Source organism: Ranitomeya imitator, chromosome 7, assembly GCF_032444005.1.
Source record: "Ranitomeya imitator isolate aRanImi1 chromosome 7, aRanImi1.pri, whole genome shotgun sequence".
Lineage (NCBI taxonomy): Eukaryota > Metazoa > Chordata > Amphibia > Anura > Dendrobatidae > Ranitomeya > Ranitomeya imitator.
The window spans coordinates 27640991-27662096 of NC_091288.1; the positions used below are offsets into that span (position 1 = coordinate 27640991).

Below are 21106 nucleotides of genomic sequence, written 5' to 3' on the forward strand. Positions count from 1 at the left end.
GGGGAGACTAGGACACAAAAGTGCCCACTGATAAAAATAATTAAAAAAAAAATAAAAAAAAAAAAAGCATAGAGCAGACATGTATTCAGCTGCTCACATCCCATTTTTTATACAAATGGAATCGATCTGGGACTTGTTAAATGCACGCATCATTGTTTACAATTGGGTTTAATAAAAAAAGAAAAAGTTGCATCACTTCAGTTCTTGTAAATGTAGAATTGCGCAAAAAATATTGCGACTAATTAAGGGGTGTATGTCAGATTTCTGTCATAAGCATCTCTTAATGAATCACCCCTGCAGTGTACACTGTGGGGAGGGGGACATCGCTCTCTAGGGGAGCCATTAGCCATGGGTGTAGGGGAGCTCTGCCTGCAGCTGTTACCTGTTAAATGCCAAAGCCTGGGATAATCATTTGGGGTTTAGGCATGTATGAAATACATATAAATCAGCATTCAGCATTTTATTAATTAAAACAGTACCAACCGAGCGTGACCGCGATCTCTTGCGATGGTGTTTTTTAGACTTCTTTGAGTGCTTCTTGTTTTTCGTATGATGATGTTGACATTCATGCTGTAGAAGAGACAGGAAAGCAAGTATCTATTAAGTACGTACAAAGTGATAGGGCATGTCAAATATATGCTATGAATATTCCAAATCATAAGAAAAGGCCATGGCTGCATATCTGTGTATTCCTGCTTGACAGCCTATCACTACCCGCTAACCCGGGTTTCAGATTACTTGGTTATATAGCACATGACCCAAAAATTGTCACTTCACTCATTACACAATACCTACTCTATTCCCTCTGATGATAAAACATACAGGAGAACATACCTCGAGCGCATGAACAAAATCCTTAAATATCCTCTTCCGTTCAGACTCCAGTGTTATGTCTTCAAATGCTGCCTCCTTAATAAACCTCTCCCGTACCTGAGAAAAAAACCAACCAATACAGGACTATGTGGCAGATCTGTTGCAGTAATATCTGACATTCTTTCATTTGTCTGATTAGATCTTGCAGGAATCTATAAGGATTCTACTCATATGATAAAAAAAACGCTTGTCCGTAGGCGCTAATGACACTAAACTGGTATTGGGTTTCCTTGTTATACTATTTCATTTTCTTGAAACAAGATGATGTAGTAATCTTCTTACAAACACCCACCTCTTCCCAAACAGAGTCTACTTCGATAGGGGGTGCAGCTTGTTTTAGCATGCTCTTGAAGGCAGATTCTTTTCTCTTCATTTTTCGAGCTTCCTCTTTTTCACGCTCTCGTTCCCGAGCCTCAGCTTTTTCTAAAAGCTACAAGCAAAGGACATAACATTAGATTGTCCAAATAACAATTACACATTCGTCAAGGCCGGATTAACAATAATAACATCTTTTATTTTCCCCCTTGCCGAGCTGCAGCTCCGCCACTACTCCTGTGATTGTGTACAGGCTGCAGCGGTCGCGTCACATCAGCAGCGCTGCATCCAATCACTCAGCTTAGCTGAAGTAGACTGCACAAGCCGCAGGTGGCCCAGTGACGGGCTGCAGTGCCTTTAACATGATATCACCGCTGCAACCTGTACATAATCACAGCAGCAGTGGTGGAGACACAGCACGGACCTTGGGAGGGCAAGCAACAGAACATAAAATAAATTAACATGCCCAGAACAAAACTAATTAAAAGCCACCAACTGACTTTAAAAGGGTATTCCCATCTCCGAGCTCTGATCCCAATATGTAGACGTCAATAATATTAGCAAATATCTCCAAATAGGAATGTAATATAGTTCTTCTGATTCGCTATGTCATTTTGCCCATGTGTAGGCATTGCAGTAGCTTAGGTATCCATGGTTATGACCTCACCTAGTGACAGCTGTGAGTGGTCGTAACCACGGATACCTAAGCTACTGCAATGCCCTGTACATGGAGAAAGTGACAGCGAATCAGAAGAACTATAATACACTTCTAACTGGAGGTATTTGCTAATATTATTAAATCTACTACATATTCAGATAGGATCTTAGAAATGGAATACCCATTTAAGACTTTTGCAGTCTACTAGGAGCAGTTTTGCTTCTGCGAGAGCCGAGGGCCCTGAGAAGATAGAATTGGTTTATAATGGTTTCCATTTTCCTGTCTACATAGAACTCACTGAGAACTATGTGATGAGCAGAGGCTGAAGCAAGGCTCCCTGGCAACCCAAACAGGACGGGACCATTAGTGCTCGAAGGGTTAACATTGAGAGAGACCGAGAATTTAAAGCAACTGTATTATTAACCCCTTAACGACCAGAGGTATTTTTGGTTTTGCATTTTCATTTTTTGCTCCCCTTATTCCCAGAGTCATAACTTTTTTATTTTTTGGTCAAAATGGCAATGTGGGGCCTTGTTTTTTGCAGGACAAGCTTTACTTTTGAACGACACCATTGGTTTTAACATACTGTGTACTGGAAAGTGGGGAAAAAATTCCAAGGGCAGTAAAATTGCAAAAAAAAAAGTGCAATCCCAGAGTTTTTTTTTTTTTTTTACCAAGTTTGCTAAATGCTAAACCTGAGCTGCCATTATGATTCTCCAAGTCATTACGAGTTCATAGACATCAAACATGTCTGGGTTTTTTTTATGTGGGGAAAAACAAATCCAAAGTTTGTAAAAAGAAAAAAAGAAATTGTGCCATTTTAAAATACCTGTAGCGTTTTTAATGATACCATTTCATTTCAGTGCAGATACGTTCTTTTGATCGCCCGTTATTGCATTTTAATGCAATGCTGCGGCTACCAAAAAAAAAGTAATTCTGGCATTTTTACTTTTTTTTTTCTCGTTCAACGATCAGGTTAACTCTTTTTATATTAACAGATCGGGCGATTCTGAAAGCGGCGATACCAAATATGTGTAAGTTTGATATTTTTTATTGTTTTATCTTGAATAGGGCGAAAGGGGGGTGATTTTAACTTTTATATTTTTAATATTTTTTTTATTTTTGGCATGCTTCAATAGTGTACATGGGAGACTAGAAGCTGCCATAGCCCTATCGTCTCTGCTACATACAGGCAGTGATCAGATCGCTTGTATGGAGCAGATTTGCTCACTTGCTAGGAGCGCCGACCACCAGGTGGCACTAATCGCAATCCGGCAATAACAATCATAGAGGTCTGCTGGAGACCTCTGGTTGTCATGCCGACCCATCGGTGACCTGCGATCGCTTGACGGGGTCACCGATGGGCAGGATTTACGGTGTGCTTGCCGGAAGTGTGCGTTAACAGCCGCGGGTGGATCGCGATTATACCCGCGGCTGTTAGAGGCACTTGTCAGCTGTTCAAAACAGCTGATATTTGCCAGAACCAACATCAAAGGGAGAGAGTCTGACATTGCCGTACTATTATGCCTGATGTCGAAAAGGGGTTAATTAAAAGCACAAAATGACTGTTCAAACCAAGTACAGGCACTTGGCACACCCTTGCCTTTGCCAAACATTTAAGTGCACCTTCTCATCTGCTTGTTTTCCATCCATCTCCAGAGAAGGGCAGAGACAGATGAAAAACGAGAGTGGGAAGATGCACTGAAATGTTTGGTCACGCCAAAGGTTCACCGAGTGCCTGTGCTTAGTTTGAACAGTCATTCTGTGCAACAATTGATTTGGTATATTGATCTCATCTAAAGACAAACACAAACGTATCTGGACACCAGACAAGAATAAAGGGTCAACATACAACACACAGATATCCCGTACAAAACGCAGCATACATCATACACATTTGCTAAATAAAAAAGTGCAACATATATTGACACATCTACAGACTAACCTATGTAACTTACACTATTAAAAGCAAGCTTGATATTTCCAGCATCTAACGTTGTGGCCCTTTTTGTAGAACTGATAACCATAACAAAGTCTTCAAACGTCGTGCGAAGCTCAACCACAAATCCTTTGTCCTGTAAAGCAAACAAAGTTTATGTTAGATGTATCCATCCAGAAGAGACCGGACCATAACCTGTACACTTCAGTGCTCCTCAACAGTTGGTCTGGGGCGGCATTTGGCTCCTTTGAAACTAGGGAAGTCGTAGTATTAATACAACTTGGTACCAGAGTCAAAACCACATCACTAGGGGAACCTGACATTCTAAATTCTAGGTTCTGTTTTTTTTTTTTTTTAAAGTTACGCAAAACAATTGTGGAACATCTATCCTTGGAAATTTGCATTGTGTATTGTTATCCTTAGTACTTGAGTTACATTTCCGCTATCTCCTTGTGAAGTTGGAAATGAATGGACTGAACATGCAGGGACTCAAACCATCATCAGGGACAATAGTGAAGCACATCATTTTTTTTGCCAATCTCAACAACTTTGTGAACTATTGTAGAAGTACGAGCAGCGGTAAACATGTGGAGCCATCTCTATCCATTCTCCACCCAGATGAGGTGTCCTCCACAAGAGTCGAGTAGGATAAGTGGGACACACTTCTATAAAGCATTTATGGTGAATTCTGTTGACATGCCCTTAATAATGAAGTCGGAAAAAACATTTTAAGATCAAAGAAAAGGCAAATACCTACCCTCAATATATCTTTGATAATTTTTTTCTCATCGTGATATCTAGCTTTCAGACCCTCCACGTAAAATTTGAAAAGATCTAAGGCTGTGGAACCTGTAAAAAAAAAACATGTAATTTTACATAACAGTCTGGAAAAAAAAAATCTAACCATATAACAAAGCTAAATTTACCATGAGCAGAATCACCTACTTCCTCACCTGGCTGACCGAGCATGTTGGCAAAGCGAATGTCAGAGCTAACGGTAGGATACAATTCCATCCAAGACGACATGGAATGTAACTGACCGTGTTCGTGCAATTCATCTAAAAATATCTGAAACCAGAAAGTCACAAGATTTTAACAAAAAAAATAAATAAAGGAAGTAATGTTTCGGAATGATGTGATAGTGAAGAAATAAACACAGAGCTGCTCGAGGTTATTAACCTGGAAAGATTCTCTGTTTTTACGCTGCCGCCGTCTTTCCCGTAGCACAGTCTTTTGCTTATCGTCCTCTTCCTCCTTTTCTAAAGCACGAATATGCTCTTCAAAGCATATTAAGGCATCTTCTTTATCCATATCTGAGGGAAAAAAAATCGTCAAGTACAATGAATTATAAAAAAAAAAAAAAGATTCCCTCGCCACAAAGAGGTTTCTGCTTTGAACGCTTCGTTGACTGGAAAGTGATGGCGAAGTAATATGTTCACTGACCGGCCGCAAAAGCTCTGACCGTTCACTAGAACTGGGGTCTTAAAGTTCCCTGTTTGAATGAAGTGTTAATTAGCACAGCTCCACTACCAATCTATAAAAGCTAGGCTGGCAAGAATATACATTTTTCATCGAGATGTCTGAACTGAAAACTGATCCTTTTTTTTGGTCTGTTTGGCACATGGTTAACATATGGAACAAAAATGCTCATGTCAACAATCCCTTCTAGATAGTTAACGGAGTAGTGGCCGCACGTGATCAATAATGCTTCATTCATACAATGGACTTTGGGCCTCCAGTTATCTGGATCAATGGGGTCTCCACAGCCAGACTCATAGCGATCGTATCCTGTGTGTATGAGATAAACGTTATTTATGGGATACCATTGTTACAAATAGAAAGGACAACTCTATGTCTTTGAGGCAATCTGAATAAGGACAGAAGAGCACACAACAGGGCAATACCATAGAGGAAGGAGGGGGTGAAAAGTGGTGGTAGCGCTCACCTGGAGGTATTTTGCAAGGCACAACACCTAAAGAAGCATGGAACACCACTGCTCATGGCTGGAAAAATTAGATCTTCCAGATGTAGAGTTATCAAGAATGGATGTATCACGATGAGCAAGCTCTGCTGGGGGAATGAACGAGGCTTGGCAATCAAAGTAAGGTTTTTCATTAACCAACACGTTTGTTTTTTTTTTTTGTTTTTTTAAATGTGGCTTTTTTTAACCTACAAAAAGGCACTGGTGTGGTGCTGGAACACACTTGTTAGCAGAAAAAAAATAAAATGTTTACTTTGTTTGCCATGGCTCCGTTATTCGCTCATTGTGATACATCCATTCCTGGTCACTCTAGATCCTTGTGGTTTTCCAATGAACTCCTGCATAACAGTCAAGTGAACATGGTAAGCAAAGATTCCAACGTAATATTTTTAACACTGATCTGGATCTGTCGTGGTTCCTGCAAATACTGAACTACATCACAAGGGGTTTATTTCTCAGCGACATGTCTGCATGTAGCTGCATTTTACGTACTCTGAAGTTCTTCATCTTCAGCAAACGTAGGGTTGTCCATAAGGTATTGCTGGGCTTCTGACCAAGTGGTACAGTAGGTTACATTCGCCATGTTGTCCAGGATGTTCTTTAAAGCCTCCCAGTTCCGCTTCCTCAGCTGCTTCGCTTGCTCCTGGAAAAGTCGCAGAGAAACAACAGAAATGCACGATTGCAAGGAACAAAAATAAAATTAAAATACTATAAATGATACAACATATAGCGTTCACAGTGGTGACCAATTAATACCTGCTGGCAGAGGTACATTCATATAATGACCTCCAAAGGTCACAAGGAAAGCAGAAAGGCGAACACGTGATTACAACCATTAGACAGAGGGGCCTTTTTGTCTCGGGTGGGACGGGTATTTCCTGCCTTCAGTTACACTATAGCAAAAAAGCTATGAAGGCGCCTTAAGTGCTGCCGAACGTCACTGGTTCTAGATTTTCATTCGCTGCTACAAATCCGATTACAAAGGTTATATCATCACATTACATTAGCGTTTGTATTAATTTCCCTGTAGTATTAAATAAAAAGTTCTACTGAGAGTTGCAGATTTTTCAAAACATTGATAACCTTGACATTTAAAAAGGTGTTTTTTTCCTTCTCATAAATTATTAATATTTTACTGGGGAATTCTGGGATCACAGGAGAGTGCGAGATTGAAGAAAATATGGCAGCTGTCAATTGTGATAACATCTTATCAGTAGGGGGTGTCAGACCCCAACAGGTCTGATATTGGCGACTTATCCTTCGGATCATCTTCTCAATATCAATGTAGTGGAAATCCACCTTTAAAAGCCTGCACTCCATGAGGAGTGACGGCATATTGCTTTTACATCGCCTTATGTTCAGTGGGTCTCTGACCCATTTATCCTCAGGAAGAAGAGTGCAGCGCTAGTTTGGTGCAGTGTTCCCTGCAATGTGGGGTGTCTGCCTCCAGCTTGGACAACCATAAAGCGATGACATTATCTTATCAGTGTGCCATCAACTTAATATGGGAATATCATTTTAAAGGGGCTGCCTTCAATCGCGGATTGTCTGCAGCAGCCACGTGCAATTGGTAAGAATATTAATCGCTTCCAGACACAGAAAGGTACTCATTGAGCGATGGGGGAAAGAAGAGTCAGTGCAAAAATTTAATTCTCTGCTTTGGGTCACATTTACAAAATATTTGGACAATCCCTTTAAGTTATTACATTTCAAATTAAATACATTTTTTTTTATTCAAATAAATTTTTATTAAGAATAACAAGGCAATTAACATGTTACATTTTCAATATAGAGTATTTCCCCCCCCCTCCCCCTTCACACAGCCCCCTTCGATCCCAAAGCCCCCCACCCCCACCCCACAAAGCAGCTCCAAATTAAATACATTATAAAAGCCACTGTACACAGATATTAATGGTTTCAAAATGTTTTAAAGATTAAAAAACAAAACACTGCTGCCTTCTTTCAGAAGCAGCGCCACCCCTGGCCATTGGTAATGAATGGTATTGCATCTCAGCTTCATTGACTTTGAAGGGGCTAAATTGCACTGTCAGACAAAAGCTACGGGAAGGCCATGTATCTGAAACACAAGCAGCCATGATTTTCTAATCCTGGACAACCCGGACACAACATGCAATCCAAACAGGTATCCAAACTATACCATATCCCCACAACAAGCCAATTATGAGCAGAAATATTATCAGAAAGACAAAGATAAAAAGGAACTGTCAGGATTTTACTTATGTTTTACTCAAAAATCACAGAGCAAAAAAAAGTAACGAAATGCTGTGTACTGAGCCCACAAGATCCTATTCTACGAGTTCTTTCCCCAGATAATAAGACAGATTTTTTTTTTTTCAATGTTCCAGTCTCACCTTTTCTTTTTTTGCTAGATAGAACAAGACATCTTCATAGATCTCAAGCCGGTCACGTTCAGAAATTCCATTCCAGACATCTAACTCTGTGAACATCTGCTCTGCTTTTCTGATTGACAAGAAAAAGAAAATTGGATTACTCTGACAGGTTCAGTGTACAGCACAAAAGGAAAATAAATGTATTTGCTCCGCTCTTACTTGTATCGGGTGGTGGAGGTCATCCTATCGTGGTTTTCTAGAAACCTCTGGAAATTTTCTTTTGCCTCCTTATATTTCACCCTGGCATCCTCTTTTTCTTCTTTTTCAGTCTGAACTTTGTAAGCATTAAACGCTTGTTTTTTCTCACTTAATTTTGCCAGGGCGCTAGAGAGAAGAAAAAAAAAAATGCATGAAGAAAGCATCCACACCCATAAGTGACCTGATTTTTTCCCAACTTCTGCTTTAACGTTACCTGTATCTGGGATCGTTAATGATCATTTTCATGGCTTGCTCCCAGGACGCATTGGACGGCACTCGCTGCAAAAAAAAAAACGAAAAAAAAAAACGATGGAGTTACTTGCTCAATATAGGGATTTTTGTGTACTCACCGTAAAATCCTTTTCTCCGAGCCAATCATTGGGGGACACAGACCGTGTGGTGTATGCTGCTGCCACTAAGTGATACAAAGTTAGCTCCTCCTCTGCAGTGTATACCCTCCTGCTGGCTCTCAGCTGGTGACCAGAAAAATGCCCACAGGAAAATTGCCCACAGGAAAATTGCCCACATGGAAAATTGCCAATTGCAGCATCACAAAGTTTCAGATCCATGATATTTGAGGTGCAAGGTGAAGAATGCCCACAGAAGATTGCCCACAGGCTGAATTATAAGTTAAATGCTCTGTAGGACAGGGGGATAGTATATGCATGTATACATGAGATGCTCTGCAGGGCAGAATAATAATTATAGGTGAGATGCTCTGCAGCTCTCTGACAGAATAGGAAAGACCTATAGGTTAAATGCTCTGCAGGACAGGGGGATAGTATGCAGATATATATGAGATGCTCTGCAGGGCAGAATAATAATATAGAATTATAGGTGAGATGCTCTGCAGGACAGAAGAATATAGAATTATAGGTGAGATGCTCTGCAGGACAGAGAATAGCAAAGAGATATAGGTTAAATGCTCTGCAGGACAGGGGGATAGTATGCAGGTATACGTGAGATGCTCTGCAGAACAGAAAATAGTATAGAATTATAGGTGAGATGCTCTGCAGGACAGAATAATATAGAATTATAGGTGAGATGCTCTGCAGGACAGAATAGCAAAGAGATATAGGTTAAATGCTCTGCAGAACAGAAAATAGTATAGAATTATAGGTGAGATGCTCTGCAGCACAGAAAAATGTCTGCAGAATGGATTTCAACAAAGGTCTTTGGGCTCAGTTTACTTCTCCAGGTTCTACAGGTTCGGTTCACTCATCCCTAGTCCCAGAGTACGGATTCTGTTCTTAGGAGTGGTCATTCCACTGTGCTAACAATAATTCCATTCTCATTGTGATGTATCTGGGCCTAGAGACCCTTATTCCACTCTGTGTGGTGTCTGGGCCTAGAGACCCTTATTCAAATCCACTCTGCATTTCCTTCCATCCTATGCCTGCCTGCACCTGCAGTATATGTGTATGATACATGACTATGTAGGGTCTGTTCACTCTTACTCTTGGTAGTCATAAGTGGACAGCGAAGGAAGTGCAGGCCCCAGATTCACTGCCACTGAAGTCAATGGGAGAGCAGTGCTGCTATGACACTTCCGCTCCTCTGACAGATTCTGACAGAATCTCATCTTTCTGCAGTGCCTTCTGGGCTTCCAGGACCATCTATCTCAGCCAGCAGCACCCTGCTTTTGGTGGGCACCCACTGAGATAAAGTATTAGATCTGACCTGCAGTCCCATGTAACTCCATAGATAATACAGGGATTCTTTTGTGGGCACTGATAGCAGTGATGGCTCCTCTGGATCACACTGCTGCTGTTTCTGCATGCATGCATTGTGCTGCTGTTCTGGGCCGGTGGGAGGAGTAAGGCAGAATCAGTGAGAGGAGAGCAGACTAGATCCATCTATTGCTGATAATGACAGACTGCTACAAACCACAGATCTTCAGCATGTTTGCAGTTTTGCACTAGGTCAGCTGTAAATCACAAGTTGATCACACATCATGTGAACATCCTCACCTTTCAACTCAAATATCATAGATCTGAAACTTTGTGATGCTGCAATTGGCAATTTTCCATGTGGGCAATTTTCCTTGTGGGCAATTTTCATGTGGGTAATTTTCAGGGAACCCTCTCAGCTAACCAGTTCCGTGCAAAAGCAGCAGGAGATCAATAACATATGAGCATATAGCATGTCACATTATATATATGAGAGCATAGCATGTCAAATTATAAAACAAGCACAAGCTAATAGGGTGGGTGCGGTGTCCCCCAATGAATGGTTCGGAGAAAAAGATTTAACGGTGAGTACACAAAAATCCCTATTTCTCCTATACTTCATTGGGGGACACAGACCGTGGGACGTCCCAAAGCAGTCCCTGGTTGGGGGCAACATCAGATCAGGCCCTGTGTAACCGCTACTTACAAATGCGACACCGCGGCCTGCAGAGTCCGCCTGCCCAGACTCACATCTGTGAAAGTCTGGGAATTATAGTGCTTCAAGAATGCATGTAGACTGGACGAACCCGCAAGCTTGCAGTCGTGCTGTGCCGACGCCTGGTGCCTAGAATCCAAGAAATCTCGATAGACAGGGAGATAGGCTGACATCTAACACGGAAGGATTCCTGGATGGTGTAACAAATCCACAAGCCAACATGGCCGATGAAATGGATAAACCCTTCCTGTAACTGTCAGAAAGCAGTCCTCTTACAGTGAAGTAGCCCAAATAAAGTGTCCAACCTTCGAAAGGACGCCATCCTCGAGACATACCTACTCAGAGCACTCACCACGTCCAGAATATGGGGAAGCCATTCTGTTATGTGGACTGGTGCCGAAAGCGATGAGGGAAGAACGAAGCCCTCAACTGTGGGAATACAATATCACCTTGGTAACAAGGGACAGGGATGGCCTGAGGGCAACCCTGCCTTGATGGTAATAAGGAAAAAAGGTCTGAAAGAACAGAGCTGCTAGCGCCGAAGACTCATCAGGAAGAGGAGATAGGGCAGGACGACCACGCCTCTAGGGTGCAAGAGGAAAATGACAACCGCCATAACCCCCGAAAACACTCGGTGCGGTAGCAAGGCCGAAGGACAAGGTCGTGATTTGAAAATGCTGTTTGCGAAAGCGAAGGAATTTTGAAGAGGGAGAAACATAGGAATGTGAAGGTAAGCATCCCGAATGTCGGTGGATGCCAGAAACTCCCCCTTTTTCCGTTGAAGTAATGGCTGAGCGGGAGAACTCCATTCGAAGAAGAGGGACCTTGTCAAGCTTGGTAGAAGTTTGAGGTTCAGGGTAGGTCTTCCTTTTCGGTCCCCATTTTGGAACCAAGATACCTTAGATCTAGACTGTCCTGGACAACTGATCCACTGCGGGTTGGGTCTATAGGAAATCAAAATAGTTAAGGTCTCTGACTAAGAGACCATTGCTCTAGCAACACATGCGGCAGCTAAGGGAGGGTAGAGCGCTGAACTGGAGGCCGCAAGACGGAACGAACTAGATTAGCTACCTGACAGTCGGTTGTATTTTTAATTGATGATCCATCGGGTAAGGATACTGGTAGGTATACCACAGGAGATTTTACCCGGTTAATATGCCAAGTGGTAGAATGCACGGCTGCATGCAGAAGGCTAGGAAAAACCGTCTCTTACTATTGCCGCTCTCTTTTGACTGTGCGGAGTTAAAATGATGAACCCTCGATCCACCATCCTCTTAACAGGGAAGTGGAAAGGGATCGTCCGCCTTCTTGCATCATCTGTTAAATAGTGGAGATGCAAAGGGCGTGTTCGGACGCAAAAAAAAAAAAAAAACCGAGCCTCTGTACAGAGTTAAGGTCCCTGGGTGGACAGGGCTGGTTGTCCGGTGTTAGGCCTGGCTGTAGAAGAGGATGCATGGAGGTGACACTCCATGTGCTCATCTATTGCTGGTGTGGGGAGATCGGTGTCCTTTAAAAGGACCCATCGCCCTTAAGAATCAGACCAGGCATGGCATCTCACGTCTTAGGTGGGAATACGTGGAGGGAACACCCCACGTGTTTGCATATTGGCTGAAAAAGGATACCGCTCTTGCAGAGGTTTCTGTCCACTGGATCGCTAATCCAGACGCTCCCTGTCCGGGTGAATGGCAGACGCTCTGCGAGGGAGTTTAGTTTCCTCATGAGGGACGCTGTGCGATCTAGAGTGGAACCGACGTCCTCGTCAATCTACAGAGATTGGTTGATGATATAAATAGGCGAATTCATCCTTTTCTGAAGTTCTGGAGTCCAAAACCAAGGCAATATTAGATCCATATTCAGAGACTTGTTCTCAGCAAATCAGGAAATGAAACTTCCGTTTTCTAGACGCGTGTACGTTTCTAGAATACTTGCGGCCCCTGCTAGCCTGAAGGAAAGAGACCATCTATATTGGTCCTGCGAGCACTCCGAGCCACAGAGGGTTCACAGAGGGATTCAATCTCCTGTCAGAGAATCCATGGGTTGCGGCAGTGACCCACTCAGGGAACTAGGTACTCTGGGATAAGCTGGGATTGGCGGCGGAGGGCTCCTGAGCTCATTTAGGGTGACCGGTTTCGGACTGGTCATATGCCCTTAAGACCAGGGAATGCTGGTCATGTGCCCTTAAGACCAGGGAATGCTGGTCATGTGCCCTTAAGACCAGGGAATGCTGGTCACGTGCCGGCTGACTAGGTACAATTGTAACTATTCAGTTTTTTAAAATTGCAATAACTTTTTTTCGAAAAGCCGTAGAGGGCTGAAATTTCGTGACATCTCTGCAGTTTTGGTCCAGAATATATTGGCCAAATATCACAGTGGAGGTATATATGAAGGTACAATTGTACCTCTGCAGCCTGTTAATATAAAATTATGCATCAAGACGAAGGTCAAGACCAGGAATACTGGTTATGTGCCTTTAAAACCGGGGAATACTGGTCATGCGCCTTTAAGACCAGGGAATACTGGTCATGTGCCTTTAAGACCGGTTAATACTGGTCATGTTAAGCACAGGGGGAAGATGCAGGGGAAGAGAGCAGTACTTCCTTACCCGGATGCAGAGTCGCTGTGGCCCTTTAAAATACAAAACCATCGCGTGCTGTGTGTCGGCAGGGTGGACCAAGATGGCCACCGGGAGTTGCAGAGGTGGTTAAGTCTCGCATAGAGCGAGAGGCGGGGCCACAGACGTGATGTGGGCAGAGTCTCGTGACTTCCATGAATAGGCCCAAGCCGGGAGGTGGGCCACAGGGAAGCTGAGGCTGCCTGTCAACATGTGAATATCCAACTGCAGAGGCCCATCGCTGATCCACTCACAATCGGTGCACGTCCCGGGATGGAGCCGCCGCGGTGACTGGGTTTCAGCGCCGAGAAAGCACGCGCACTCTACTGTTCTGCTGCAGGTGCAGGGATAGAGGGATAAACCTCAATCCACCATCCCTTTTTTAGGGAGGTGGAGAGGAACCGTCCGCCTCTTTGTGCCATCCGCTTTCACAGTGGTGGGACAGTGGGGGCTGCTCGGACGCCATAGAGAGGGGCCTCTGTACAGCCACGGAGTTCAGTGCCCGGGTGGACAGGGCCAGTTGTCCGGCATTAGGCCTGGCTCCAGGAGAGGATACATGGAGGCAACACTCCATGTGGTCGCCTGCTGCTGGTGTGGGGAGATCGGGAAGGAACCGTCGCCCCTGAAGTGAGCTCAGGCATGGCTTCCCACGTCGCAGGAGAGGGTACGGGGAGGTATACTCTACATTCTCGCCTGTTGATGATTCGGGGGAGATCGGAACCTTGAAAGGATCCGTCACCCCTTCACTCTGTTAATTAAAAAATTAAAATTTGCAGAAAAGTAAAAAATAAAATAAAAACGTTGGGGTCTGAACCAGACCCATGTGCCTCCTACAGACACTAAGCAAGAACTGGTTAGCTGAGAGCCAGCAGGAGGGTGTATACTGCAGGGGAGGAGAGAACTTTCTTTGTATCACTTAGTGTCAGCCTCCTAGTGGCAGCGCTGGATCAGTGCTATGGCCCCTTACAGGTGTTTACCACATTTAGTATGAATTGACAACATGCCATCAGTGTCACCTCACCGAGCCCTATGTGTCCAATTGCTGGGACCCTCACTGCTTGTGCATCTGCAGCAATGATACATTCAAGGGCAGGTGCAGATGAGTGTAGACTCTCAAATGAGAGAATCAGGTTGATAATGCAAATCACATTCTGATCAAAGACTGATCAGAGCACAAGCATGGGTGGTTCCAAATATCTCGGATGAGAAGAAAAAAATTTTTTTAATCTTGAGGCACAGAAATAGGTCTGCACTCAGATGTCATCAGAGTGCAGTGTGGCCGAGTGCTATCCGAATATTGAATCTAACTCGTGTATGAAGCAAATGTTGCCTTCAGACTCTGCCCGATGTAGGATAGACTAACATTGGTTTGTGCACAATCAAATGTTTTTTTCTTATCAACCTCAGAATGAAAAGAGGGATTTTTGGTTCTTACCGTAAAATCTCTTTCTTGGGGCCTCCATTGGGGGACACAGGTAACCATGGGTGTATGCTGCTGTCGCTAGGAGGCTGACACTATGCAAATAAGGAAACGTTAACTCCTCCTCGGCAGTATACACCCTCCGACAGGCACAAGTCAACTCAGTTGGTGCTAAAGCAGTTGCAGGAGTAAGTATAAGGAACTAAACCTATGTACCAACCCAAAACAACGGCACGTGTGTCCCCCAATGGAGGCTCCAAGAAAGATTTTACGGTAAGAACCAAAAATCCCTTTCTTTCTCGCTTCATTGGGGGACACAGGTAACCATGGGATGTCCAAAAGCAGTCCCAAGGGTGGGAAAAAAAAATTGTTTGAGAAAAGAAGACTTAGGTCAGCCGGTGGGAAACCGCCGCCTGCAGTATCTTCCTACCCAGGCCTGCATCCGCAGAAGCCCGAGTGTGCACCTTGTAGAACCTTACGAAGGTGTGAAGGGACGACAAGGTTGCAGCTTTGCAAACCTGCAAAGCCGAAGCCTGGTGACGAACGGCCCAAGAGGCTCCCACAGCCCGGGTAGAGTGAGCCCTCACCCCAGGAGGAGGCTGTTTATCCTGAACATGGTATGCCTCCAGAACCGCCAAACGAATCCAACGAGCAATAGTGGATTTAGAAGCGGGGAGCCCATTTCGACATCCTTCAGAGACGACAAACAGAGGATCTGACTGGCAAAAAGAAGCAGTTCTGGCAAGATAGACTCGGATAGCCCTGACCAAATCCAGCTTGTGGAGAAATGTATCCAAGGGATGGACCGGGGAAGGGCACAAGGAAGGAAGGACGATGTCCTTGTTGATGTGAAAAGCCAAAACTACTTTTGGTAGAAAGGAAGGAACAGGCCACAGGACTAACTTGTCCTGGTGCAGAATCAGGAAAGGAGAACGGCAGGATAATGCCAACTCGGATACCCTCCTAATAGAGGTGATGGTGACCAGGAAGGCCACCTTCCAAGATAGGAGAGAAAAGGAAATGTCCTGGATTGGTTCAAAAGGCGTGCGTTGGAGGGCGCCGAGAACGAGGCTGAAATCCCATGGCTCAACCGAGGAATGATAAGGAGGCGCTATTTGGGCAACACCTTGGAGGAAGGTCCTGACTTGTGGAAGGGAAGCTAGGTACCTTTGGAAAAGGATAGACAGGGCGGAGACCTGGCCCTTTAACGTACTCAAAGAAAGGCCCGAATCGAGACCCGTTTAAAGGAAGCCAAGCACTGAAGGAAGGGAAAAAACCATAGGGAACAAGCTGTTGTCATCGCACCATCGGAAAAAGGCCTTCTAACATCTATGATAGATGCGAGAAGCCGCTTTCCTAGCTTTTATCATGGTCTGTATGACGCTGTGAGAAAAACCTGCGTCCCTTAGGACGGCGGCCTCAACGGCCATACCATTAAATTCAGAAACCGAGAATTCGGGTGGAAGAGGGGCCCCTGCAATAAAAGATGCGGACGGTCTGGGAGTCTCCAGGGGACGTTCGATAGCATGTTCACTAGCTTCGCATACCAGGCCCTCCGAGGCCAATCTGGAGCTATTAAGAGAACGGGGATCCTCTCTGCCTTTATCTTTTTTACAACCCTTGGGATCAAGGGAAGAGGAGGAAAAAGATAGGGCATGTGGAACTGGGCCCACGAGATCACCAGGGCGTCGCAACAGACGGCCATCGGGTCCCAAGACCTGGCTACATACTGGGGAACCTTGTGGTTCGTTCGGGAGGCCATTAGGTCAACATCTGGAACTCCCCATCTCTGACATATTTGGTTGAAGACGGTGGGATGGAGAGACCACTCGCTTGACGCGAGGTCCTGACGGCTGAGGAAGTCGGCTTCCCAATTGTCCACCCCTGGAATGTGGACAGCTGAGATGGCGGGAACGTGGTTCCCTGCCGAGCGTAGAATGTTTGACACTTCCCTCATGATCTACTTGCTGCGAGTCCCTCCCTGATGGTTTATGTAAGCCACGGCGTTGTCCGACTGAACGCGGACCAGATTTCCCGCGAGGAGGGGCTGCCAGCAAAGGAGGGCGAGGAAAATCACCCTGATCTCCAAGAGATTGATGGGGAGAAGGGTCCTGAACCTTCCAGCGACCGTGCGCTGTGTGATGGAGAAAGACTGCACCCCACCCCTGAAGACTGGCGTCGGTGGTGATGATCTGCCAGCGGAGGGGGAGAAATGACCTCCCACGCAGGATGGAGGCGGAAAGCATCCACCAAGTAGGAGACTTTCTCACATTGAGAGGAAGGCGAATTGGGCGATCTAGGGAAAGTGGGTTCTTGTCCCAGGCAGACAGGAGAGCCAGCTGGAGAGGGCGAGAGTGAACTTGAGCGTAAGGTACTGCTTCCATGGAAGCGACCATCTTCCCTAGAACTTTCATACAGAGCCGTAGAGGCAGAGGATTCGTAAAGACCCTGGGGGCGGACACTAGGCCGAACGGGAGTGTGACGATCTCCTTGACCCAGGCGTCGTCGACTACCGATAACCAAGCCTCTGAACAGAAGAAGACTGCCTCCCACCCTGGAAAGATTTCCAGGTGGGGGTGACCCGTCATTTTGAAGAGAATCTGTGGCTGCGAGATCCGGAAGGTTTAGAGGAGCAGCTCTTAGCCCTCCAGTGAGAGGTAGGCCTGAAGGAAGGTTTTCTCCGTTCCCCCTGAGCAGAAGAACGCTCCTGCTGGGAGGAACCGCCAGAGAAGGAGAAGGGCAGGAAGGACTGGGGTCCAATTAAAGGGGCGCTTAGGCCTGGATTGAGGGTGAGAGGTGCTCTTTCCACCTGTAGCGTCGGAGATAATCTGGTCTAGCTTAGTGCCGAAGAGCCTGGAGCCCTGGAACGGAAGACCAGTGAGAGACTTTTTAGAAGCGGGGTCAGCGTTCCACACTTTCAGCCAAAAAGACACGGCGAATGGCAATGATGTTGCTGTTTGCTCTTGCGGAACAAGCAGCCGCATCCAAGGAGGCATTTAACAGATATTTCCCCGCGTGTGCAATCTGGTGCTAAATCAGCTAGTTCCTCCGAAGGAGCCGAAGCAACGATACCCGTGAGAAGTATCTTGGCCCAAACAGACACGGCTTTCGCCACCCAAGAGGAGGCAAAATTCGGGCAGAGAGGCGCCAGACGCCTCAAAGGCTGATTTGGTTAAAGCCTCAATTTGCCTGTCCGCAGCATCCTTAAGAGACGCTGCGTCAGGGATAGACAGAACTGTCTGCGAGGATAGAGAAGAGACAGGCGGGTCTACCTTAGGGGAATCAGACCATTTGCTGACTAGGTCTGGATTAAAAGGGGTACAAGATATCCAGACGCTTTCTTCCTGGAAAACGTTTTCCGGGTTGTTCCCAGTGTCTAGAGGTAGTATTTTCAAACTCTTTGTGATTGGGAAAACTACCTTGCTTGAATCCGGCTCCTTGGTGCCGGAGGATCGTTTCAGAATCCCTCGGAGAAGAAGAGGGTCCTGAGAGTAAGATCCTCCTTCCCGCACCTTCTCTGGACGGTGCAGAAAACGGCGTTAACCCCTTACGAGAAGGGGGGAGGTCACCATAGATGACCACCATCTTTCTCTCAGCCCTTTCCGAGGAGAGGGGTGAGGAGGGGAAAAGGCGAGGAGTGGCCACGAAGAAGTCACCCTGAAACACCCATAAGGGTGACAGAGGACGAAGTCCTGCCAGCGGGTCCGAGAGTGGGCAATGCGGGGAGTACCACACTGCTCTCTCGGTCGCTTAAATGTGGGAAAAACAGGGTGAGAGCTGCACCCTGTTACCTGAAGAAGTGAATCTGAAAGAGAAAGGGAAATGATTAATAAAACACAAAAACCCCTGTAAAAGAAAATAATGCAGATCTGGTGGTTAGATCCAAGTCCGCCTCCTACAGACACTAAGCAAAAACTGAGTTGAATTGTGCCTGTCGGAGGGTGTATACTGGCAAGGAGGAGTCAACGTTTCCTTATTTGCATACTGTCATCCTCCTAGCGACAGCAACATACACCCATGGTTACCTGTGTCCCCCAATGAAGCGAGAAAGAAATACGCTTGTCTGCACCTAATCAGATAGTAAAAACTTGTAGGGGTAGCAGGGTCGGACTCATGCTACTCACAAAGAGATAGTCACTTTATGATAAAGTAATAACTCTCTAACTCAGTGATCACCTTTTCTTTTAGGAGCTCTTTAAATGCTTGTTTGGCTTCCTCTTTCGTGTTCCAAGTGTAGGTTTTCTTGGGTGCTTTTTCCTCTTCAGGTTCTTCTAGAGACACCGAGCTAAAGAAATAAATACATTATAGAATTCATTATGACATGAGATTCAGTGAAGTGTCTCTTCCATACAGCTTACCAGGAGAAATTTATCTGCAGACCATTTGCAGATGAAGACAAATTTGGCAAGATTGATTCACAATTTGCTATGTACCTTTTGGTCATAGACAAGTTAAATAACTAGAGATGAGCAAAAAAAGATTCACATTGCCCTGGTCCGGTCTCTACTTCAGTAGTCTGAGGCCACCGCACCAGGGCAGTGTGAACTTTCTTGGCCGAAAGGACGCAGGAGGCGCCCAGGATACTGTATTATTAGTGCAGAGTAATTTTGCAGTGGCCCAGTCCGAATGCCAGAGAACAATGAGGTAGACAATAGACCAGAGTAGTACGAATCTTTTTGCTCATGTATTAATTTATTCCACAATACACACGTTAAAGGGTTAAAGAGGACTACAATAACCGCATATCCTTCAGATTAGCCCATAATAGCAAAATAGGGATTTTTGTGTACTCACCGTAAAATCCTTTTCTCCGAGCCACTCATTGGGGGACACAGGACTGTGGGTGTCTGCTGCTGCCACTAGGAGGCTGACACTAAGTAAATACAAAAAGGGTTAGCTCCTCCTCTCCAGTATACACCGCCCACTGGCTCCGGATAATACCAGTTCGTAGCCAAGCAGTAGGAGATTAACAAGATTTAACTGTAGTAACAACATGTCAAAAACTAAAACACTCATCATAGGCAACAAGCCAAAAACAAGGGTGGGTGCTGTGTCCCCCAATTAGCGGCTCGGAGAAAAGGATTTTACGGTGAGTACACAAAAATCCCCATTTCTCCATCGCCTCATTGGGGGACACAATGGACCGTGGGATGTCTAAAAGTAGTCCCTGGGTGGGGAATAACAACCCAACAGTGTAAACCTTTGGCACCTGCTGTCTACAGGTGCGCAGCCGCTGCCTGCAGAATACGCCTACCCAGGCTTGCATCTGAGGATGCCTGAGTATGGACATTCTAATGCTTTGAAAAGGTGTGCAGGCTACAACAGGTCGCAGCTTTGCAAACCTGCTCTGCAGACGCTTGATTCCGAATGGCCCAGGAAGCACCCACCGACCGAGTGGAGTGTGCCCTGAGGCCCGCAGGGATAGGCTTGCCTCTGACACGGTAAGCCTCTTGAATGGTCGACTGAATCCATCTGGCGATTGTCGACTTAGAAGCGGCCAGTCCCTTCCGGTGTCCCGCCGGGAGCACGAACAGAGCATCCGTCGGACGAAAGGATGCCGTCCTGGACATGTACTTAATGAGAGCTCTGACAAGATCCAAGGAGCGAAGAGCCTTCTCCACGTGGTGCGTTGGAGTCTGGCAAAGAGACGGAAGTACGATATCTTCATTGAGGTGGAAGGAAGACACCACCTTTTTGGGAGGAAAGAAGGGGACGGTCTGAGGACCACCTTGTCTCGGTGGAACATAAAGGAATGGCGTCCGACAGGAAAGAGCAGCCAACTCCGAGACTCGTCTGATCAAGGTAATAGCGACGAGGAAGGTCACCTTCCATGAAAGAAGAGATAGTGGTGTGTCCTGCAACGGCTCAAAGGGAGATTCCTGTAGGACACCTAGGACCAGATTAAGGTCCCAAGCCTCTGGAGGCGCTCTGTAGGGAGGCACCACGTGAGAGACTCTCTGAAAAAACGTTCTGACCTGAGGCTTGGAAGCGATTTTTCGTTGAAAAAGGACTGACAAGGCCGAGAGCTGCCCTTTAAGGTAACTCGGCGAAAGCCCCAAGTCCAGACCGGATTGGAGGAAATCCAGGATGGTAGGGATGCTGAAAACCATCAGAGGGCAACCTCTGCTTCTGCACCAATCGAAGAAGATCATCCAGATCCGATGGTAGATCCGCGATGACACCAGCTTTCGGGCATTGATCAAGGTGGAAACTACCTCACGGGAAAAACCCGCTTGAGTCAGAACCCAGGATTCAACAGCCATGCCGTCAAACACAGGGCCCCTGAGTTCTGGTGCTAAACTGGGCCCTGAGAAA

General features: G+C 45.6%; 1 protein-coding gene across 2 annotated transcripts in view; it reads right to left on the reverse strand.

Moving 5' to 3' along the window:
• Positions 1-21106, reverse strand: part of PRPF40A (pre-mRNA processing factor 40 homolog A) — a 41033-nt gene that overhangs the window by 2188 nt on the left and 17739 nt on the right. For both annotated transcript variants that reach the window (XM_069732950.1, XM_069732949.1), the window contains 12 exons: positions 18968-19076; positions 8590-8654; positions 8337-8501; positions 8139-8247; positions 6259-6409; positions 4965-5098; positions 4739-4853; positions 4543-4634; positions 3805-3921; positions 1166-1303; positions 835-930; positions 484-570 (listed from right to left, as the gene is read on the reverse strand). In XM_069732950.1, the coding sequence (XP_069589051.1) occupies positions 484-570; positions 835-930; positions 1166-1303; positions 3805-3921; positions 4543-4634; positions 4739-4853; positions 4965-5098; positions 6259-6409; positions 8139-8247; positions 8337-8501; positions 8590-8654; positions 18968-19076 (1378 nt within the window). The remainder of the gene's footprint in view (positions 1-483; positions 571-834; positions 931-1165; positions 1304-3804; positions 3922-4542; positions 4635-4738; positions 4854-4964; positions 5099-6258; positions 6410-8138; positions 8248-8336; positions 8502-8589; positions 8655-18967; positions 19077-21106) is intronic.